The sequence below is a fragment of the Phacochoerus africanus genome, chromosome 1 (assembly GCF_016906955.1).
Source record: "Phacochoerus africanus isolate WHEZ1 chromosome 1, ROS_Pafr_v1, whole genome shotgun sequence".
Classification (NCBI taxonomy): Eukaryota; Metazoa; Chordata; class Mammalia; order Artiodactyla; family Suidae; genus Phacochoerus; species Phacochoerus africanus.
The window spans coordinates 36,701,087-36,726,254 of NC_062544.1; the positions used below are offsets into that span (position 1 = coordinate 36,701,087).

Genomic DNA, 25,168 nt, shown 5'->3' on the forward strand with positions numbered 1-25,168 from the left:
AGAGTCAGCTTAAAATTAATCTTTTTTTCCTATTGAATTCCACTATAAAACTAGGTCTGTGTTCTCATAATAGAAATCACATTTATGAATTAAAATCTTTTAAAATAATTATAATTTGCAGAAACTGCAGTTTTATATCTAGATGTCTAAGTGGTATTACTGCAGTAGCTTTTTGTGGGACCAGAGATTATGTTTGTTTTATAACTTTCATTTTAGAAATTCCTTAGGAACTTTATCATTGAAGGATTTTTGTAATGGTTATCCCTTGGTATGCAGAAAAGTAGTTATCATGCAGATTTTACATGGTGATATGTTTTGTTATTGAATGTTAGCTTTCATAAAGGCAATAGTACATTGCGTGCTCAGCAAATCCTCTAAAAGAGGCGTGGGTTGATTTCTAAGACGCTATTAAGAACATGCCACTTCTAATTTATAAGGCCACTCCCCTGAGATTTACCTATCCAGTACCATCTCATAAAAATAACTGTTCTAAGTATGAGAAACTTGTAAAATGCTGGTAATGTGACATAAACTTCTCATTGTTCCTCATTGACATAGGTATGCTTATCTGTGTTATTGATAAATTCTATAACTTCTCCTGAAGTATTAGTATAATTTTATGTAATGCACAAACACTAATTAGTAAGTAAAAGTAAGCTTATACACATGGAAATCTATCAGAAACCTTAGTGGGTGTTTAATAAATTATATGATCAAAACTGCACAACTATGTCTTGCTTTGTACGTGGTGAGTTTTTGAAAACTATTATTGCAAACTGTATTGAAATGCACTCTTTATTTTTATTGCTCCATCTCTCCAGTGAGCTTTTACAACACAGGATTTTTAACAGTAAGCGATGTTGATCTGTTTCGTATCTGTTGTTTTTTCTTGAATTATATCATCAGCTTCATAGAATGTTTCATTTGTTGAATTTGATGCTGCGTTTGAACTGGGGGCTTTGGTTTTTCTATTTGAGATACCTGCAAATACATAAAACAAAATGAAATAATTATTTGAAATTATGAAATCAAATTTTACTTTACAATTTGTTCTTAAAAAATAAATGTTGCAGAAATATTGGAAATATGATGTCCTGAAAACACTGTGGATGAGTGAACACTGAATTATTTCAAAGTGTTGTTGAGCATTTCCTCCTGAAAGTCAAAAGAGAAATATTCAGTAACAGAAATAAGGATTTTGTTTCCATGCTTAACTTTCTCCACATTTCCATGGAGGAAACTACAATTTGATCGGAAGGTAACAATTTCTGGGTTGTTTAATAAAAGTGTGACTGTCCTTTTGCACAAAGTGAACAAAACTAAAGTCAATCAGAATAATATAAAACAATATTAAGGGCTTTGCCTTTATAATCAATTTAGACATAACTTTTAAAAAGAGCATGTTTTTCTTAATCACATTCACTCATTCTATGTAAATGGGTCCAAAATGCATAAGGGTAGAGGAACAGATCCTTGCTCATTTGAAGTTAGACTAACAAGCTCATAGCAAAGAAACAGATTATTAATCAATGGTGTTAGAAATTTGTGTGAAAATAATATATATTTCACCAATATATACAAACTTAAACATTTAGATAACATATAAATATGTAAAAGCAGTGCAAGAAATCACAGATGTTACTAATAACCTGCTGTTATTAAATCCACAGTCTAGTTCACAATCCACATCTCACTTTACCCATCAGTAGCATTTTCTTTCCTTGGCTTCTCAGATGCCACCCTTCCTTGACTCACTTCTGTGGTTGGCATTGTTCCTACTCCATCCCTCTTGTTGGTCCATTTTCCTCTATGAGGCATCTTAGGCTTAAGAGTGGCTGAGAACCTAGCCATTGGTTCCTGTCCCTTGCTCACTCTCTAGTTAGCTTCATTGGACCCATAATTTTTAATACTATCTCTATGTTCATGACTCCCAGGAATTTATCTCTAACCTATACCTCTCCTGATTTCCAACCTCAGTTTCCTAGTTGCCATCTCCATTTGGATATCTAGTGGACATTTCCAACTTAGTCTAAACATATTTGGATCATTCCTGGTAGGGCAGGGGGTAGACAAAAAGCCTACTCCACTTATAGTCTTCCTCTTTTCAAATCCTGGCAACTATCTGTTGAGTTAGAGCAAAAACCTCACTCAGCCTTGGTTCCTCTTCTTTCAGCCTCACAACTAATTCACCTGCCATCCTGCTGACTACACTTTTAGAAGACATCCAGAATCAGATCACCTTCATTGTTACTACTATTCTATTTCAGCACCACACTCAGAGTGATCCTTCAAAACACACGAGTTCTTATACACACATACACGTTAGTCTCCCTGTCTTCATCTTTTTCTACTTCATCCTCTCAATTTACTCCACCCTCTTTGTTCAAGTATTTCAGGTGTGTGTGTGCCAGAGGGCCTTTACACTAGCTATTTTCCTGCCCATTGGTGAGTGGAGCTGGGTCTTGGCTCTCTGGTGAGCACGGTCATGTTAAAGGACATGTCCAGAGGTGGCTGTGGGTTCAGGAAACCTTTACACAGCTGTCTACTGATGGGGGGGGGGGGGGCTGTGTTCCTGCCCTACTGGTTATTTGACCTGAGGTATCCCAGCACTGGAGCCTACAGGCTACTGGGCAGGACCAGGTCTTGGTGCTAAGTATCCGGGTGAGATGTCTGCCTCCATCAAGAGTTTAAGTCAATGAAAACTCTCTGATAATTCTGCCACCAGTTTTTCTGACCCCAGGGAGGTACACAACCACTCCTATCTCTGCAGGAGACCTCCAAGACCAGCAAGTAGGTCTGGCCCAGGCTCCTATGAAGTCCCTGGGTCCCAGTGCACATGAAACCCTGTATGTGCCCTCCAACAGTGGAGTCCTTTTCCTTCAGTCCTGTGGAGCTCCTGCACTCAAGCCCCCCAGGGCCTTCAAAGCCAGATTCTCTGAGGACTCTTTCCTGATTCCAGACCCCCAGGCTGGGGAGCCCGATGAGGCTCAGAACTCATTTCTGTGGGAAAACTTTTGTGACGTAATTATTCTCCAGTTTGTTCGTCACCCACCTTGGGGGTATGGAATATGCTTATATCACAAGCGTGCCCCTATTACCATCTCACTGTGGTTTCTTCTTTGCCTTTGGATGCAGAATAGTTTTTACGGTAGGTTCCAGTCTCTTTTATTGATGGTTTTCCAAGAGTTAGTTGTGATTTTGGTATTCTTGTGAGAGGAGGTGAGTTCAAGGTGCTTCAGCTCTGCCATCTTGTCTCCAACCCCAAAAGTCACTTTCTCCATGGGCTCTAAATACTGTATTTAAATTTGCAATCTACGCCCCCGCCTCAACCTTACTCCCCATCTCTTTGCTCTACATTTTTCCCATAGCATTTGTTGTCTAATAAACTATGTAATTTACCTTATTAAGTTTATCATTTATTGTCTACCTCCTCTCACTAAAATACAAGCACCACATGCCAGAGATCTTTTACTATTTTATTCATTGATGATACAGAAAAATTGCCTTGCGCATAACTAGTGTTCAAAAAATTTGTTGTGGGAAATAATGGGATTGAAAGTGTGACAGTAAAAACTTTGAAATTCTAGATTGCAAAAGCCAACTGGGAAGAAATGGTTAGAACAACTGATTCATTTCTAACATATGATGAAGTCTTACATATTAATATGTAAGACATTAACACCTCTTTGTTGGTAAAGAGATGAAGAAAAGATATGCTGAATCTCCAATCTCACCAGTCAAAAAGAAATGAAAATTCAAAAGATAATAGAACATTTTTCATGTCTCAGTTAGGAACAGATAAAAAGTAATCTCTCTTGGCCAAGGGTAATTTAAGTAACTTATTTTACTAACACAGAAATTTAGAAGAAAATTAATAAAGCCATATACTGTAGCATTCTAACCCTACATTTTAAATTCAAGATACTTTGAATATTAGCTCAGAGAATACCATACGTTTCAGTCCTATGGCCAAGATCTAGGAGCTATAGTGAGAGATCACCCTTCAAAACTTAAACAATATTTCCCTTTCAGTATTGTTCTATGAAATCAACCCATAGTAGATTGGCTGATTAGCTCTAGAAAGCAGGGTTTAGTGAGATGGCATGATGGAAATGTAAATCAATACATTTATTTTTAAGTCTGGAGTGTTCCTACCTTGTGATTTTTTAACATGAAATTCTCAAGGAACCCATCAGACTTAGGATCTAAAATTTATATTAAAAGGTATTCACCGATTATTTTCAGTACCAAAAAATGTTAAGTACCTAAAATTTAAAATAATAGGGGAATTATCATGCATGAAGTATCGTGCAGCCATTCAATTTGAAAAAATGACTTCCAAAAAATGTTTAATTACATTGAAAGTTCTCAGAATATGTTAAGTGAGGAAAGATGCAAAACTATCAGCAGTAAAATAATAGTAATATTTATATAGCACTTCTTCACAGCACTTACCATCAGCTTCTCTCTGCTTAAAATCCTTTAGGATCAAATCTGAATTTCTTGGTTAGGCTGAGGATCAGCCTTGCTTCCCTCTCCCGGCTCAGCTCACCCCTTTCCCTTCCTTGTTCTTGGCATTTCAGACAGAGAAATACCAACTAACAGGCTCCTTAAACTTGCTCTGCTCTCTTGTGCTTTCTCTGCCACAAGCTTTGCATATTCCAATTTGGCTGGTATCCCTAACTCTGTAATTTTCTTTGCTTGAATAACTTACTTATCCTTGAGGTTTTTGCAAAATCTGTTTCAAACCTAAGGGGAAGAGGGACTCACTAGCCAAGAGGTTCTGCTATTGGAGGTAGCTTTCTTTACTTTCTGCCATCGAGTCTATCTTTATGTGATGTTTTTACTTTTTTTCTTTAGATCAGTCTAAGCCTCACTTTTAATGTGTCCATACAGCCTGTATTTGCCCATTTATAAGTAATTATATAGACTGCTGTCAATGAGGACATCCCCCACTGTGGGCTGTTTTCATAGATCAACACTCAAAGGGAAACATTCTAAGTTTTGAAGGATAATATCTCACTATAGCTCCCAGATCTTACCCATAGTACTGAAACAGGTGTGGTTTTAGACTCTGGGCTAATATTAAAACAATCATAAGTTTAAAATGTAGGGCATAGGAGTTCCTGTCGTGGTGCAGTGGTTAACGAATCCGACTAGGAACCATGAGGTTGCGGGTTCGGTCCCTGCTCTTGCTCAGTGGGTTAATGATCCGATGCAGCGTTGCCGTGAGCTGTGGTGTAGGTTGCAGAAGCGGCTCGGATGCCACATTGCTGTGGCTCTGGCGTAGGCCGGTGGCTACAGCTCCGATTCAACCCCTAGCCTGGGAATCTCCATATGCCCCGGGAGCGGCCCAAGAAATGGCAACAACAACAACAACAACAATAACAACAACAAAAGACAAAAAAAAAATGTAGGGCATAGAGTGGTACAAAATCTGGCTTTATGTCATTACTCCTCTGAAATCTTTTGGTCTTTTAAAGTAATTTTCTACTTCTAAACATCCAATCATAATGTTTTGACCATATAATTTGATTTTTAAAAGTTAATTTGTTGTAGGCACCACATTTTCTAGCCTGGCAAGTAGCCCTTTGCCAAATCAGCAAGTGAAACTGTTTGAAATAATTGTAGTAGGGAAAGCTGGCAGGAAAATTTGATGACCTGATAAACTCTTGACTTTTACTTCCAAAGTAGACTTTAAAAGATAGATGAGATTCAAATTAACTACTAAATACTTAAGCAATGGAATATATACATGGGGACCCTAGAAACTATTTTTCTTATATAACATTTAAAAACCAAAATGTTTGTAGGTTTATTTTTATTGGTTTAGCATTATTTATACTCTTTAGTAACACAGCAGGTAAAGGTAAAAAATCAAGTATTTAAGATGTAAATTAGTCTCATGTTACGTGGGCAGAATTTGTATCTTATATAAGCATTTATTTTCTTTTTGAATTGAAGTATCATTGATTTATATTACATTAATTTTAGGCATACAACATGTTGATTCAATATTTTTTATAGATTATACTGCATTTAAAGTTATTATAAAATATTGGCTATATTCACTGTGCTGTAAGTATATCCTTGTAGCTTAATTATTTTATACATAATAGTTTGTGCTTCCTATTTCCCTTACCCTATCTTGCCCCTCCAGCATTTCTTTAAACATCTAAAATTTTAACATTTTATTCAAATTTCTGGAAGTCTGTAGACTGTAATGTTGGTTAATTCAAGTCCTTTATTTTTCCTCAGCTTTTTATATCTCAAATTCATGACCTTCTAGTGAGATTTTCAAGGTGGTTTTTCTGTCTTTTCACATACAGGGTGTTTTGGTCTTTTCTTTAAAATGGGAATTAAACTGAGGAAGTTATTTCCTAACAGTCTGGGGTTTTCGCTTAAGCTGTCACCATCCTGACAGCTCTAGTTGCCATTCTGTATTTTCCTAGCAACAACTGCAGGAGTTTATATAACCTATCTATCTACTGCCCTCTGAGATTTAAAGGCTTGCAAAATACATTCTAGTATTACAGATTTTCTTTCAAGTAGAACTTGTAAAAACCCCTATTTACCAGCCCTGATTCTTATTTCCTTGGCTACTGGATCCTTCTAACCAGCATAGGTACAGAGATCATTTCTTAGATTGGCTTCTTAAGGCAAGGCAGTTACCCTAACTAAAATGATTTGCTACAGAAATGAGAAAAGTTTTGATGTAAAGACCATACTGCCATTATTTTAAGCAGAAGCTTTTTTTAAGCAGGTCAACACCATGGTGTTTATTCTCTTCCTGCAGCTTATAAAAGCCCAAAGGTACTTTCAATGTATATCCCTCCGGTAAGTTAGAATAATGGGGCATATTATGGAAAAGACAACTGCCATAAGTAGGACTGTGCTGTGGTAATATCAGAGTCCAGCTAACTCCATCCCTCTGGAATGATTTTAAAAGAGAAAACAGGAAAAGTCTCAGCAACCTCAGCTTTTCCTACTTTTCCTCTAATAAATAGAAACTAATTTCTTAACCAACAACGTAGAGATAAAAACAGGTGCCTCTTCTATGACAAGATTATAACATGGATCCAGTTTTGTTTTATTATTATTATTATTATTATTTTCTTTTTAGGGCCACGCCCACGGCACGTGCAAGTTCCCAGGCTAGGGGTCCAATTGGAACTGAGCTGCCAGCCTACATACACCACAACCACACCAATGGGGGATCCAAGCCGTGCCTGTGACCTACATCACAGCTCATGGCAATGCCGGATCCTTAACCCACTGAGCTAGGCCATGGATCGAACCTACAACCTCATGGTTTCCAGTTGTATTCGTTTCCTCTGCACCACGACAGGAACTCCTATATTCATTTTTAAGTAAGAAATCTGTAATACCACTGAGTTTTTAAGGTATTTGTTACACATAAAAGGTTTTCTTATTTGATTTCTCCTTTTCTTTACAGAGTGTATACTGCAAAAATCCAACATCACTGTGCTTTTTAGGTTGTTCACATTAGTTGCTCTTGCTGCTGCTCATGTCCCACTTTTATTCTTTTTTTTTTTTTTCAGTCTGGTCATTTTATGTAAGTCTCAACCTTCCTTTAATCCTATATTTCTCAGACTGGCATTTAAATGAAAGCTTTGACCTTTGCTAAAATTTAAATCCAATTTGTCAAACAAATCATAATTGTCATTTAAGTCAAATTCATCAAAAAAAATCTTTCCACCCATCCTCATTACAAACTAAGCCAATATATTTTTTTTTCTGATAATAGTTAAGTTTTGCATTCATTTTCAGAACCATTCCTCAGGGATCCACTTATTCTATAACTCTTCTATGAACTCTGCTCTTACCTGCTATTTCAAAATACCAAAAGGAGGCTAGGCTCTCTGCAGGTCTTCATCTCCTTACTCTCTGGCAGAACCGTAATTAAGCTTTTCTGCCACTATCTGCCTGTGTCTCCCTGGCTTCTGTGTTAGCAACCTGCAGTCCTTCGGCAACTTCAAAATGACTAATCAGTGGGCTTGATTTATTATCTAATAGAAATCTACACATCCCACTCATCCTGCATTTCCTTCTAATGGAAACAAGCAGTTTTAAATTTCCACCCTAAAAGTGTTTTGTTTTTTTTTTATTTATGAGGGGACATTTTCCTTTCAAGTTTCACATGATGCACAGAACTGGATCTGAGGTAAATGGTGAAGTGAGCAAAACTTGCTTAGTGACCCACTGATCTGTTGATCTCTCAATGTGCTGCCTTCCTTCCCCTTGATGTCACAAAGGTATCTCGTGTAAACAAAGTTAAAAATTCATTGTGAAAGTTAGAATCTTAGACTTGCCCTTTTGCTTTCCCCATCCATCAGTGAATGAAGACAGTTCTATCTGGAAATGTTTTTCTACCCTATTTTTTCCACAATTGGACTTTTTTTCTTTTCTGCATTATTAAATTCTCTCAACCATGGAAGACTAACATAGCTCACAAAATAATTTAGCTGATGTTTTAAATTCTTTAAATGAATTTTCACAACAAGAGACTGGCTTCTATATGGCTTATTGGTTCCAATATCAGCCAGCATTGCCTAACCCTGCTCCCTGAGGAGGACTTAACAAATGTGAAAAGTAGCAGTAGCTCTGCTGAACAATGTGGCATTCTACAGCCTGGGAACAAAAGTTTCAGAAAATTCCAGACTCATTATTTTCAGCAGAAAGGTCCCTTTAGGAGACACAAGTGGCCTTTTCTGCTATTGAGTTCAAATTGCCCCATTTTCTACTAAGATCTCAGTGAGCTCTTAAAGCCTCTCTGAAACAAAGAATGGCATTTAAAAATAATTTGGTAGGGTAATTAATATGTGTTTTGAGCAGAATTCAGTTGAAGCAGTGTTAAGGCTATTAGTAAAAATGGCCGCTAAGTTTATCTATACCTTTGGTACAAAACCCATCTAAAGTACTATGTGAGTTTTGAATTTTTGACAATGTGATTCAAAAGTTTATCTGAAATACTGAACATTAGTCAAGAAACTTTGAAAAAGAAGCATAATGGGAAGGAAGAGAAAGTCTTGCCTAATCAGATATTAAACTATATAGCTACAGAGGAGTTCCTGTCGAGGCTTAGTGGTTAACGAACCTGACTAGTATCCATGAGGACTTGGGTTCAAGCCCTGGCCTTGCTCAGTGGGTTAAGGGTGCAACGTTGCCATGAACTGTGGTATAGGTGGCAGATGGGCTGGGATCCCAAGTTGCTGTGGCATAAGGTGGCAGCTATAGCTCCTATTCAACCCCTGCCCTGGGAACCTCCATATGCCTCAGGTATATGGAGCCCTAAAAACACAAAACAAAACAAAAAATAATAAATAAACTATATAGCTACAATGATTTTTAAAGTATACTATTTGCTTAAGAATATTCTTTTGTTTCTATACGTGACAGAATATGTGGTATATGTATACAATGGAATACTACTCAGTCACATAAAGAAGAAGAAAATAATGCCATTTGCAGCAACATGGATGCAACTAGAGATTCTCATACTAAGTCAAGTCAGAAAGAGAAAGACAAACACCATATATCACTTTTATGTGTCTAAAATATGGCACAAATGAACCTACCTTACAAAACAGAAACAGACTCACAGACATAGAGAACAGACTTGTGGTTGCCAAACGGGAGAGGAGAGAGAGTGGACTGGTAGTTTGGGCTTAGTAGATGCAAACTATTACATTTAGAATGGATCAACAATGAAGTCCTACTGTAAAGCACAGAGAACTACATCAAGTTTCTTGGGATAGACAATGATGAAAGATAATACAATAAAGGGAACGTGGCATTTGACAAAGTCCAACATCCATTCATGATAAAAACTTACCAAAGTGGGTAGAGAGGGAACATACCTTAACATAATCAAAGCCATTTATGACAAGCCCTCAGAAACATAATACCCATTAGAGAAAAGCTGAAAGCCTTCCTGCTAAAATTTGGAACAAGACAAGAATGCCCACTCTCACCACTTTTATTCAACATAGTATTGGAAGTCCTAGACACAGCGATCAGACAAACAAAAGAAATAAAAGGTATACAAATTGGAAGAGAAGAGGTAACATTGTCACTCTATGCTGATGACATGATACTATACATAGAAAACCCTAAGGACTCAACCCAAAAATCCTTGAACTGATCAGCAAATTCAGCAGAGTAGCAGGATATAAGATTAACATTCAGAAGTCAGTCACATTTTTGTATACTAACAATGAAATATTAGAAAAGGAATAAAAAAATATAATACCTTATAAAATTGAACCCCCCCAAAATTAAATACCTGGGAATAAACCTGACAAAGGAGGTCAAATAAAAATATGCTGAGAACTATAAAACATTAATCAAGGAAATTAAAGAGGATTCAAAGAAATGGAAAGATATTCCATGCTCCTGGGTCAGAAAATTAATATCATAAAAATGGTCATTAGCAATGAGATCCTGCTGTGTAGCACTGGGAACTATGTCTGGTCACTTATGATGGAGCATGATAGTGTGAGAAAAAAGAGTGTATACATGTATGTGTAACTGGGTCACCATGCTGTAGAGTAGAAAATTGACAGAACACTGTAAACCAGCTATTATGGAAAAAAATAAAAATCATTATATAAAAACAAACAAACAAACAAAAAGGGTCATACTACCCAAAGCAGTCTACAGATTCAATTCAATCCCTATCAAATTACCCAGGACATTTTTCACAAAACTAGAACAAACAATCCAAAAATTTATATGGAGCCACAAAAGATCCAGAATTGCCAAAGCAATCCTGAGGAACAAAAACCAAGCAGGAGGCATCACTCTCCTAGAATTCAGGCAATATTACAAAGCTGAAGTAATCAAGACAGTGTGGTCCTGGTACAAATACTGACATACAGACCAATGGAACAGAAGAGAGAACCCAGAAATAAACCCAGACACCTACGGTTGGTCAATTAATCTTTGACAAAGGAGGCAAGAATATGAAATGGGAAAAAGAAAGTCTTTTCGTCAAGTGGTGCTGGGAAAACTGGACAGATGCATGTAAATCAATGAAACTGGAACACACCCTCATACCATGCACAAAAAGAAACTCAAAATGGCTTAAAGGCTTAAATGTGAGACAAGACACCATCAAACTCCTAGAAGGGAACATAGGCAGAATATTCTCTGACATCAACCTTACAAATGTTTTCTCAGGTCAGTCTTCCAAGGCAACAAAAATAAAAGCAAAAATAAACAATGGGACCTAATCAAACTGACAAGCTTTTGGACTGCAGATGAAACCATAAAAAAAAAAAAAAAGCCAACTTACAGAATGGCAGAAAATAGTTTCAAACAATGCAACTGACAAGGGTTTAATCTCTAAAATATACAAACAACTTATACAACTCAGCAGCAAAAAATCCAACAACCCAGTTGAAAAAAAGGCAAAAGACCTGAATAGACACTTCTCCAAAGAAGATATGCAGATGGCCAACAAGCACATTAAAAAAATGTTCAACATCCCTGATTATTAGAGAAATGTAAATCAAAATTGCAATGAGGTCCACCTCACACCAGTCAGAATGGCCATCTTTAATAAGTCCACAAATAACAAATTCTGGAGAGAGTGTGGAAAAAAGGGAACCCTCCTGCACTGCTGGTGGGGATGTAAACTGGTACAACCACTATGGAAAACAGTATAGAGGTACCTTAAAAAACTAAATATAGAGCTACCATATGACCCAGAAATCCCACTCTTGGGCATATATCCGGACAAAACTTTCCTTGAAAAAAACACATGCACCCATATGTTCATTGCAACACTATTCACAATAGCCAAGACATGGAAACAACCTAAATGTCCTCAACAGATGAATGGATTAAGATGTGGTATGTACATATAGCACAAATGAACCTTTCCACAGAAAAGAAACTCATGGACTTGGAGAATAGACTTGTGATTGCCAGGTGGGGGTGGGGAGAGAATGGGATGGATTGGGAACTTGGGGTTAATAGATGCAAACTATTGCTTTTGGAATGGATAAACAATGAGATCCTGCTCTATAGCACTGGGAACTATATCTAGTCACTTATGATGGAGCATGATAATGTGAGAAAAAAGAATGTATACTTGTGTGTGTAACTGCGTCACCATGTTGTACAGTGGAAAACTGACAGAACACTGTAAACCAGGGTATGATAAAAAAATAAAAATCATTATATATATAAAAAGATACGGTATATATACACAATGGAATACTACTCAGCCATAAAAAGAACAAAATGATGCCATTTGCAGCAACAGGGATGGAACTAGAGACTCTCGTACTAAGTGAAGTAAGTCAGAAAGAGAAAGACAAATAGCCATATGATATCATATCTGGAATCTAATATATGGCACGAACGAACCTTTCCACAGAAAAGAAACTCATGGACTTGGAGAACAGACTTGTGGTTGCCTGGGGTGGGGGGAGGGATTGGGATGGACTGGGAATTTGGGGTTAATAGATGCAGACTATTGCTTTTGGAATGGATAAGCAATGAGTTCCTGCTCTATAGCACTGGGAACTATATCTAGTCACTTGTAATGGAGCATGATAATGTGAGAAAAAAAGAATGTATATATGTATGTGTGACTCGGTCACCTTGCTATACAGTAGAAAATGGACAGAACACTGTAAACCAGCTATACTATAAAAAATAAAAATCATTAAAAAAAGAAAAAGGGAATATGGATTTATGTAATATGTATAACCGAATCACTTTGTTGTACACCTAAAACTAACACAATATTGCAAGTCAACTATACTCCAATAAAATTAAAAGAAAATAAACAGGCAGATAAATTTAACATAAAGGAATTCCTGATGTGGCTCAGCAGAAACGAAACTGACCAGTATCCATGAGGATGAGGGTTCAATCTCTGATCCTCACTCAGTGGGTTAAGGATCTGGCATTGCCATGAGCAGTGGCGTAGGTGAGAGATATGGCTTAGATCTGGTGTTGCTGTAGCTGTGGTGTGTAGGTTGGCAGCTGCTGCTCCAATTGGAACCCCAGCCTGGGAATTTCCATATCCCACAGGTGCAGCTGTAAAGAAGCAAACAAAACAAAACAAAACAAAATGGAAAGTCTACAAAAAGATCCCAGTATATGTAAGAAATTAGTTTATGACAAAGGTGACATTTTAAATTAGCAAGAGGAAAAGGATAGATTGTTCAATAACTATTTGGACAGTTGGGTCATTATTTGTAAAATAAAAATAAAGGCAGATTCCTTTCTCATACTTTACACAAAAATTTAAATTCTAGGATTTTTAAACATGTAAATGTAAAGAACAAATGAATGAATATATTAGAAGAAAATATAGGTGAATATCTTTATATCTTAGAATAAGGTGAGAACTTTCTAAGTATAAAACTAAAGAGAAATCACCAAAGGAGAAACTCTATCAGTTGAAAAACTGTCACATATAAAATTAAAAGGAAATTATGAAAAACATTTGTAATATATGTGAAGAAGTCTTTACTGTATGCAAAGTTCTTATAAAACAATGAAAAATGAACACTCCCACAGAAAAATGTTACAAGACATGAGGAACAATGTGCCACAAAAGAAATAATGGCAAACATTAAAATGTCCACTCTCAGTCCTAATTAGATAAATTTAAAATAAAAGACTATATTATTAGCTTCAATGAAATTAGTAAAATATATATCTTTTGAAATAAAAATACCCATGAAATAGTACTTTTCTGGAGGACAGTTAGCAACTTATTCCCAAAGCCTTTTGTATCTTTGGTCAGCAGTCCCACTCCTAGGAAAATATTTAGATGTTCAATGCACATATATAATAGAGAAAAACAGAAGCTAGCTCAAAGTCAATAATTTATATAAAATATGATATACCTAGACTTTGGTTTCTAAACACCATTCCCAACTAAAATGAATCAGACTTCTTGGAGAAATGGCAGATTTCAAGGCTGAGATAGGACAAGCACAGGATGCGCCAGAACATTTTGTGACAGAAAGCCAAAAAAAAAAAAAAAGCTCAAAAAATGATGGACATATTTCAAAAGGATACAGCACCCAATTTAAAGGGTCTCCCACAGGCTAAAACTGAAATAATTTAAGGATTAGAATAAAAAATGATAGTAATAGAGTATTTTAGAATAAAGTATCCAAATCCACATTGATATTAATATATTAATAGGTAAATGGGGAAAAGAGAAAGCCTTCCCTTGTAGTAGGAAAACAACTAATAAACACAGAAGGAATGATGACTTTAGAAAATCACCATTTTACAACTATATAATTCTGAAATTATTTTGACATTCCAATGAAAGCATTCAATCAAAAGTTTGAGGAGGAGCGGGATATTTTCATACCTCCCAACAAATTACTCAGTAATGGTAAAGGAAAAATAATGACTTTACCATGGATTAACCTAGCAAATACAATCTTAACCAAAGAATCCAAGTTAACATCACCATTGCTGGGACAGACCAATATGTCTACGCCTCCTGATACGATGCCCTGAGAATAAAACTTGGTATTCCCATAAAAATGTATAATCTCTCCAATAATGAGAAAACATCAAAAAAACTTAAATTAGGGGACACTGTCTAAAATAACCGGCTTTGATTTTTCAAAACTGTCAGGATCATGAAAGACAAAGGAAGGCTGAGGATTAAAGAAGACCAAAGAAATATGACAACTAATTACAAGATGTAGCTCTGGACTAGCTCCCAGATAAGAGAAAATAGCTATTAAAAATACTGGCAAAATTTCAGAGTTCCTGTTGTGGTGCAATGGAAACATATCCCACTGGTATTCATGAGGATGCAGGTTCAATCCCTGACCGCACTCAGTGGGTTAAGGATCTGCCGTTGCCATCTGCTGTGTTGCCAGGAGCTGTGTTGTAGGTTGCAGACACAGCTCATATCTCAAGTTGCTGTGGCTGTGGCGTAGGCTGTTCGTCACAGCTCCAATTGGGCCCCTAGCCTGGGAACCTCCGTATGCCAAGAGTGTAGGCCTAAAGAAAGAAAAAAATGACAAAAATATTGGCAAAATTTCAGAGTTTCTGTTGTGGTGCAGTGGAAATCAATCCACCTGGTATCTATGAGGACACAGGTTCGATCCCTGACCTTGTTCAGTGGGTTAAGGATCCAGTGTTACAGTGAGCTGTGGTATAGGTCACAGACGTGACACCGATCTGGCATTGCTGTGACTGTGGCATAGGACGGCAACTGTAGCTCCAATTAGATCCCTATCCTGGGAACTTCCATATGCCACGGGTGTGGCCCTAAAAAGAAAATAGAAAATTTTAAAAAAGGCAAAATTTCAATATGAGCTTCAGATTAGATAATATTACTGTATCGGTGATGATATATTTCCTGACTTTGATAAATGTACTGTAATTGTGTAAGGAAAAAAATCCTTGTTCTTAGGAAACATACTGAAATATTTATGGTTAAAAGGCATGATATCTGCAAATTATTTTCAAATGATTTAGAAAAATATACATCAAAAGAAAGTCAATGATGAAGAAAATGAGGCAAAATGTTAACAATTAGTAAACCTGGGAAAAGGTATACAACCTTCTCTTCACTTTTCTTGCAACTTAACTAAGTCAAAATAAAAGAATAAAAATTCATAACCCTCCATCAAGGTAATAAAATGGAATCCTTAAAAGTGATGTTTATTTACTGGCAAACAATAACATCAATATTGTTCAGTGAAAAAAATAGCATGTTATAGTGTCTTTTTTTCCTGTTTTGTTATATACATGTTTCTATAGATATAAAAAAAAAATCTGTGAAGGATATTTCATCATGGTATTAACATCTTTATTTCTCCATGATGGGATCATGGATGAAGTTATTTATTTTTCAACATTTTCTAATTTTCCTAAAATGAAAGTGAATTAAAAGAAAGGTTCTCTTTTCATGGGTGTGAAGGTGTCTTCTAAGAAGAAACACAGCCCCTTCTGAGCTGATCCAAGTCCCATTCAGGTCGCAGACAGAACAAACAATTGTATATATGATCATCAAATTTGCTTGCTTTCTCTGTAGTCCATATTTAATTTATGTTTTCCTCCTAGACAACTGTGCCTTACTGCTGATTTGCTTATCCTTTCTCATTTCTATTGCCTGCCTTTGCACACAAAAGGCCTGTTGCCACAAAATAAATAGACAATTGGAGCTGTTATTCCTATACAACAGTGGCTGTTTTATTTGTGTCAAGCAGCTCTACTCTCTGCTTTTCTCATTTTCATCAAAAAGTCTGCTTCTAGGAACACTTCTTGATTCTCCCCACCTCTCCACCACCCTGAGGTATCATTGGATACTCAAAATCACAGGATGAATATACCTTATCTTCCTGGAGCATCAATTGTACCCAGAAATGGAAAGGAGATGTTATTATTAGAGTAAAACCAGTTATTATATTAGCTATCAAATTAAAAATTCTCATAACTTGGATTTTTGTCGTGCCTCAATAGTAATGAACCTGACTAGTATCCATGAGAACGCAGGTTCAATTCCTGGCCTTGTTCAGTGGGTCAAGGATCCGGCCTTGAGGTGAGCTGTGGTGTAGGTCACAGACATGGCTCCAATCTGGCAGTGCTATGGCTCTGACATAGGCCAGCAGCTACAGCTTTGATTTGACCCCTAGCCTGGGAACTTCCATATGCCTTGGGTGTCTCCCTAAAACCACCACCACCAACAACAAATTCTCATCATTTAAAAAATGTAATGGGCAATTTCAAATAATTTAAGCTCATGAGGCAGATCTTTCCACTCTAATCCTTGCAATTATGGAGGTACAAATTCCTTTCTTATCTCCCTTTAAGGATTCTCTAATGGAAAAGTCTGAGAGGCAAGAATCTAAGATGTTCATCCCTTTAATTCCCCCCCCCATTAACTCTTAAGTTTCCCACATCTTGTGAAATGAGCCCACATTCCAGGAATGTCTACTCAGAAAGATGCCCTCCACACAGCCATCTTCTGCTCAGCACTGTCTGTCCTGAGTGTAAGTTACAAACCATGGTATTCTTTTAAACATAGGCATTTAATATATGTATAACTCAAAACACAAAATTTATTTATTTATTTATTTGTCTTTTGTAGGGCCGCATTCACGGCATGCAGAGGTTCGCAGGCTAGGGGTCTAATCAGAGCTGTAGCTTCTGGCCTACACCACAGCCACAGCAACGAGGGATCTGAGCCGCGTCTGCAACCTATGCCACAGCTCACAGCAACGCTGGATCCTTAACCCAATGAGCGAACCCAGGGATCGAACCCAAAACCTCATGATTCCTACTCGGATTCATTAACCACTGAGCCATGACAGGAACCCCAAAACACAAAATTTAAAAAGTAAGAAAATGATTACCAGGCACAATTTAAAAGCCAATCAATTGCTAAAGCAATAGGACCTCTCTGTACAAAGTGAGCTCTAGAAGTAAGCCTGATTACGCTCTACAGCTGCTTCCAGGGGCCTGCTGTTTTCATGATCAATTCAAAATGCATAAAGCCTTAAACTATATACATTAAAATAATGAACCCCAATGGAATAAAGATACACATAACAAAAATCTTTGCAAAATAGTCTAAGACTATTTTAGGCTTTGACTATTGTTCAAAGACAAAATTCAGACAATTAAATTTGAAGGTCTAGTTGGCTTTACCCAATGATTCATGAACCGGACAGCATAGTGCTAAATAAAAACTATTTTTCCTGAGTTTTCTCCAAAATTCTATGTCAAGTTGGCTCTGAGAGCCCAGCAATAGGTTTAGTTGGTTTGTTGACTCAAATCTTGTAGTCTCATGGCTGTTTAGCCAAGGAGATCCATTAATGCACTTCCTATGCAATTAGATGAAGCATCTTTCTTGCAATGAAATATCTTGATTCTGCCCTTCTAAAAAGCATTATAGACCTTACTTTCTAGCTGCAGTAGAGAAATTTTGAACAATAAATAAGTAAAATATATAATAGATTAGTGGTAAGCACTTAGAGAAATAAAGCAGGAGGGGGATATGAAATGTTGAAGTTAAAAACGTAGGTTGAATGACCAGGGAAGAACTCCCTAGGAAGGTCCCTGGAAGGTTTAGGCAGTTCCCATTGTGGCTCAGTGGGACCTAATGTTATCTCTGTGAGAATGAGGGTTTGATTCCTGGCCTTGCTCTGAGAGTTAAGGATCTGCTATTGCCGTAAGCTGCAGCATAATTTACAGGTGTGGCTCGGATCTGGTGTTGACATGGCTGTGGCATAGGCCAGCAGTTGCAGCTCTGATTCAACTCCTAGCCCAGGAACTTCCATATGCTGTAGGTGTGGCCATAAATAGGATAAAAAAAAAAAAAAAAGATTTAAAGGAAGTGAAAATGAGGGCAAAGCATTCCAGACAATGATGAGGGCAGGTGCAAAGGCCCTGAGGCAAGAATTTCAAGGAAGAGCAAAGAGACTAAGGCGGTTGGGCAGAAGATTCAAGAAATATAGGTGGAAATGGCAGACCCCTCCAGGTAGAGTTAGGACTCCCATATATATTGAAAGAGATGGGAAGCAATTAGGGTTGGCTTGACTTAGTTTTTAACAGGCTCACTCTGGAGTTTGGAGTTTGCGGTAACAAGCTCCCTACGAGATTCTTACACCTAGTAAAATTTAAGAAATGATAATTTAAATTATCTACACAATTGAGACAAAAATTGAGTTTACTATTTGGTTATTTGATAATCACTAATTCACTCTGTCATTTTGCTTGTGGAGAAGGAGAGTCTAAGCCATTGCCCTAAATTTAGCTAATAACCTGTCAATTTGGCCATGCAATCTCCAAACAGTGCTTCAAAAGAGAACTCCAGAGGGATCTTGGCCTCTTGCTTTGTGACACAGGGCACCCTCTGAGAGAGAGCTCTACAGAGAAGAAAACTAGAGCTAAAGAAATGATGCAGTGCTGGTGTATTTGAGAAGGTCGCAGAGCATGGACTCTATAAATATCGGTTTCTGGATTCAGCTAAAATAGAGCATATGGGAAGGGAATTTTATAAATTTTTAAAAAATGAAGTCTTTCATTTTCTTTAAAAATGGAAGTTAGTGAGCATCTGTGTCTTATTCTAAATATACATATTATGTATATATTCTAAATTTTTATTAGAATATAGTCAAAATATACATCAAAATAAAGTTCACTATCACTACTTTTTAGGCACACTAATAGAAATTTATATTCACATAAAATTTTAACAATCCTTTCTGATTTTTTCACGATATGATTAGCATGTGTAGCACTTTATAATTAAGGTAACAATGAGACTCAGTTCCGAAAACCATACATAAACATTTCTAATACTTTATAGTTGTACCACACACACACACACACACACACACACACACATACCACATACACATACTGACCACTGACTAACCAATTGAGAGCAATGCATCACTGAGAATTAATTAGACAAGCTGACTTCCCTGGCTCCATCAAAAACAAAATTTTTAAAATTCCAAGAGGATACAACTTTTATAACCGAGAGACACTAAATTAAAGTGGATTTATTGGATCAATGTGTTATTTTTCATGAGAACATTTATGTCCTGCTGCTCTTTTTTCTTGGGCACAATTTCTCTAAGGTATTTCATCATTAAGGCCTAGTTTAACATGAATTTTTATAAAGACACATAATAAACTGAATTTTTAAAAAGTGTTCCCTGTTAACAGTATGATCTGTCACCCAGGCACAGGTTATTACTTGAATAGAGTACATGCAATCGGTTACAAATAGTGGATACTGATTACCTTCTTGAGTAGAAACAGCCTCCAGGTGCTGAAGTTTAAGGCCAGTGTCTAACCTTTGAGGCTTTGTATACAGAAATAGGTAGCAAAGGACGCAGACGCTGATGACAAATGCAAGTAAAACAAGGGCAGCAATTCCCAGTCCAATCAGGGCACCAATGCTGAGGAAAACAAAAAATGCTGTGACTGCCACACAAACTGATTTGCATATCAACTAAAGAAAAGGTTTAAATATTATTCTTGCTTCAGTCTTTCATAACCAAATTATATTATTGAGAATTTTAACATTATAGTTAATTTAAAATATTGTGCCAATTTCTGCTATACAACAATTTCCATAATGGAAATATATATACACATCCCCTTTCTTATATTATCTTTCATCATGGTATATCCCAAGATATTGGATATAGTTTCTCAAATTACATTTTATTATAAACAGTATATGACTGAAATCTATAGCTCACCTTTTTAAACCATCAAATTCTTTTTTATTTTCTCTATACATTTACATGTTAATTACAGTATAGAATACCATGTAAATTCATATTAAGAGATCACATCATTCTCTAGGGATGATTCAAAAACATCTTAATCAAATAATCCTCTATTATTGATATATTTTAGGGGGAAAGATTGGGTTCACTCATAAAAGATGAATAAAAGGATATCTACTCCTGCAAAAGTAGTGAAATGAATGTTTACCAGAAATTTAAAACTTATTTTGGAGACATGTATGGGAGTTTTCATGTAGTAATATACAAAACCACAGCTTTTACAAAAAAGGAGAAAAAAGTTAAAGGAAAGAAATGTTTAGGTAATTTATATAATTTCCTGTTCAATCTGAATTTTTCCTTTCCAAAAGAGCACAACAGCAATGGCTTCTAACATTGCTGGCTTCTTCATTAAGGAAGAAACCCTTGTCCTTTTGTCTAAAACTGCAGTATATGTCTGATATTATTTGATTGGCACTAAATTTGTAGTAATTCCTTCTAATACTATTATCTACATGGCTAATCATTTGAGAAATAGCACAGTTTCCACAAACCTGTGAACTTTATATTTTTAAATAGGAAAAGAAGCTTGGAAAAAAGAAAATCTTGAAAGACTAACATGCAAACATATGTACTTTACTTTCATGAGCCATATGTATGTGTGTGTAAATACATCAAATCTAATACAAAATTAGAATTAGATGTTAAGCTGCTCAAGAGCAAATACTTCTGTTGACTTTTCCATAGTGATGTGCACACTTATTAGACGTGTTTAGTACTTAACTTTTAATGTTTCATAAATGGAAGTAAATCATAATTGACTGGTGATTAAGCCATTGTTAGTAATTGAAAAGCAATCATCATTGACAAGTAGCAGTCATTGAAATGACTATTGAGCAGTAATGATCTTTTTCTTCATTATCTTCCTGGCTTGCTTTTCAGCTTCTGCTATTTCCCAGAGATGAAGGCCCTAACAAATTTGGCATGTACTGAAAGGGAGGGAAGGGAGACAGTGACCCGGGTTGCTAGGTGTGTCACTGCTTTGGGAGGTGGTATAGAACTTCACCTCCAAAAGTGAGGGGCTTAGCTCATCCCACTTATCCTGGATTTTAGACAGAAAGCCACTTTGTGATTTAAAGATGGCCTCCTGAGCCACAGACATGGAGTCAGACTTCAAAAGTCTCTTGTGCTTGCTTCATTACTGTCAGCCCAGTTCCCCTAGCCCAGCACACCAGGGAAGACTGGGTAATTTTCTGGCTAGAGCTGGTATATAGTTACATATTTCAATTGGGTTTGCCCTCACTTGGCACCTCTCTTCCAAAGGGTAGACTTCCTGGCTCTGGCAGTATCTTTTTCATGCTTGTTAGCACCAGAGCTGACTTTTGTAGATCCTATATTAGGACTCTACACAAACACATGGAAACATAATCCTCTTAATTAATATTATCTGCTTCACAAGCCAGCTAGGAGTCCAGACATCTGAAAAGATTCATGACATGGGAACCTGGTTATTAAAAGCATCTTCAAAGTGAAAAATTAATTTAGTCAACTTAAAAGTGAAATCGTCAACTTAATTAAATGCAACGTACCTATTATGGGCTTTAAAGGTACACAATTTAAAAACCAGACCACATGAACTGAAGGAAAAACAAAGCATGCCACTTCTTTCTGTTATAAAAGGAGGTTCTTTGTAATCTTGACAAATTTAATGTCAGAGTTCCATTTTATAAAAACGCTACTTTATGCCTGTGAAACTCTAGATAAAGATGGAGCTCTGAGAATCTTCTAAAATAGCCACTTCAGCAAATACTTAGTGAACTCATATTAGCCCTGTGCAACACAACATTTTTTCCCTAAGTCCTGAAGAAGGTTATCAAAGGAAACCCTTAGAGGTTAGGGGTTTATAAGAGAAAAGATGGGAGTGGGCCAAACACAGAAAAGGGAGAATTATGCTTTCCTCACTGCACTTTTGAGCAGTTTTCTTTTCAATCCCTGAAAAAGGGTCTGAACCTGGAGTCACATTAAAGAATATTTAGCAACTTCAGTTACCTGGAGATACCACACCTGTGCCTTTCTGTGCCTTTCTGTGGCAGCTGCAGAATTGCAGAACAAATGCTAGTGACTTCTGGGACATTTTTCACAGACCATTTTAAATTAGGAGAGAGAATGAAGAATATGAGGGAGATTAAGGTCTAAATTTTACTTCCCCATTGTGTTCTCAGAGCTCAAAAACCAAGAAGCACCGACCGATGCCATCAGTTGTCATAATTTTCATATTTCCCAGAAACTGAGCTGCATTATCTGTGATGAATGAACACAGGAATGAATGAACACAAAGGAATGAACAGCTTGCCCCCTACAAGCTATTCATTCCTTTGTGCCCTCATAAACCATAGGAAAGTTTTATTGCCTCTGCTGCTTGTCACTTTGGAACTATTCAGGGATCTGAGAATCCCAGGCACTCTTCCAGGTGAGTTACTTAAGCGTTACCAGTTTCTTTGAGGTGCTGCTGCCATTATTAACACCTCCAAAGCCTCTGAGCTGGCTTCCTATGTTATTGTCCAAAAGGCCAAAGAATATGCCAGTGCAACACAGATTGCTTCCCTAAATACTAAGGATATGCTGTCATTTTCTGAGATGCTGTGTGTTCTGGCACAATACAATTTTGTTAGTTGAATTTGCTGGTAAGTAGACACTCCTTCTGAGATTTTTTGGAAGCTTGCAATGCCTAAAAAATGACTTTACTGCTCTAAGAAATAACATTTAAAGTCATTTGCCGTAAACTTGGCATATGTGCCAAATTCTGGACCATGCTAGGAAATTGGGAGAAATAATAATCTACCTCTTACCAGGCCCAGCCCCTCCCCCACCCCAGGCATAAGGTAATTCATTGGTTTGTAAGGAACAGTTTCAGATGGGATGGCAGTTCTTGCCTCTAACCTCAGCACCCCATTCGTTCTCCAGGCAAAATGAAAGAATCAAGTCCTAAATTCGCAATCTTTTGAAGTGGAGGCAGGGGAGAAGCACTTCATAATGAAAACAACTGTGTAAATGTCAATTGAAATAAGTAAAATGCCCATAATAAGGAAAAAAAAAAAAAGGCAAGAAAGACACCACTTTAGAAAGTGTCTTCACTTTCCAGCAATGGCTGAAGAGCTCAGGTGTTGTCCTGGAAAGGTTTTATAGAGTGTAATCATAGCAATCAAAATTCTTCCTTTCTCGGGGTCAATGTGGGATCAGGTAAATTGAAAAACTCAGTCGCCTGTGCGAGCCAACTCCCACCCACCCCACACATACCTTCTTTCGATATTTTAAAGCATACAGCCAATTCCTTCTCACCCACGAAGAGACTTAAAATACTCTGGTCCTTGGTTAATGCCTTAAAATGAGTCTCAAAGAATCCCCTTTCCATTTAAACGTACCAAATGCCCCAACAAATCAAAAGGAGAATTTAGCCTCCTCAAATTATCTTTCTCTTCCCTCAGAGCCGCGGGACTGGCACTGGTCCCCGGGAGAGAGTAAAGGACAGTCCACTCCCACTGGGTGGCCCTGGGTGCGCCCAGGGCGCAGAGCCCACGCGCGCGCCTTGCCGGGGATCCCCCTGCGGATTCACACCTCTGGGGCCACCGCCCGACCCTCACCAGACCCTGGCGGCACCAAGCGGATCCCAGACCTGCGCCTGGAGCGGTTTCTCAGCAGGTCCCTCACCCTCCCTCGGAGGCTCCTCTCCTTCCTGAGGGACACGATCTGAGCGGGTCGCGGGTACGTGGGCGACCTCCCTCCTTACCGACTGGCAAGACTCGTCGCCCCCCCCCCCCGCCCCCCAGGCCCCGGGCCTCCAGTCCCCTGCCCTGCCCACCTGAGGCTCAACATGTAGCTGTGCTTGTAGGGGAAGTAGCTGCCCGGCTCGCTGCAGCAGTACTTGAGGTCCGCGAAGCCACAGCAGTAGAGGAGGGAGGCCCCCTCGCCTCGCCGGGGGCACTGAAAGGGCTCCACGAAGCTGTGATTGAGGCTGTAGTAGCCGGAGCACACCCGGCTGGCCTCGCTCATCGCGAGCGGCCACTGCAGCGGCGCGCGAGGCCCGGATCTGCCCCGACTGCACGCGTCCCGCCCGCGCCCGCGCCGCCGGACCCCTCACCCCGACTCGCCTCTTGGCGATCCAGGGGCTGACTGCCTGGGCGCTCAGCCTTCGCGCGCCTCTCCTGCCCACTTCCCTCCCCCTGTGCACATGGTGTCTAGTCGCTTTCCTCGCGCTTCTCCCTCCCGCTACTGAGTGGCCCTTTTTTCTGCCGATCTTTGGCCCTGTACCTCTCTCGCTTTCCCTCCATCTGCTTCTCCACGTCTTCTTGACTCCCCTCCACTTTTTCTCAATTGATGGAGCTGTTGCCACTCCATGCCAGAAAGAGATTCCACCTGAAGGAAAACTGGAGGTGTAGGACATGTTTGCCATGTGGACAGATACAGCCGAAGTTGTAATTGTTCTCCTGGGGACAGGACAGGTGGGTTCCAGGTAGATAGAGCATATCTTGGGGGGATGGTGGCTACAGTTAGGGGGTTTACCCACAAAGAGCCATCTACCCAGAGAGCAGAGTCAGGGCAGAACAAAAGGCGCTGTACTACCAGCGTTGAGAAATACCCCCAAAGATGAAAACAAACATTTCTCCAAAAACTAGGCATGCATTCTGTACTCAGTTAAACAACCTAAAAAAGGAAGGAAAGGCATGAGATTCAGGTAAAGAAACAGAGCACTTTCTGCAGAGGCAGGCAGAAAGAGGAGTAGGTGAAGGAAGTAGGGAGAGAACTTCATCCTTTTTAAAGTACTGCAGAAATTTCTCTTATTCCTTTTATGTTTGGTATTCTCACTTTAGAAATTCATTTACTCACCAAGTTTTATTTTT

General features: G+C 38.1%; 1 protein-coding gene across 1 annotated transcript; it reads right to left on the minus strand.

Moving 5' to 3' along the window:
• Window positions 1–781: 781 nt before the first annotated feature.
• SHISAL2B (shisa like 2B) lies at window positions 782–24,544 on the minus strand. Its single transcript, XM_047753322.1, has 3 exons — window positions 24,130–24,544; window positions 19,780–19,937; window positions 782–981 (listed from the first exon to the last, which is right to left on the minus strand). Exons 1-3 carry the CDS (start codon window positions 24,318–24,320, stop codon window positions 845–847), a joined length of 486 nt encoding a protein of 161 aa, XP_047609278.1. The 5' UTR covers window positions 24,321–24,544; the 3' UTR covers window positions 782–844.
• Between the last annotated feature and the right edge of the window lie 624 nt (window positions 24,545–25,168).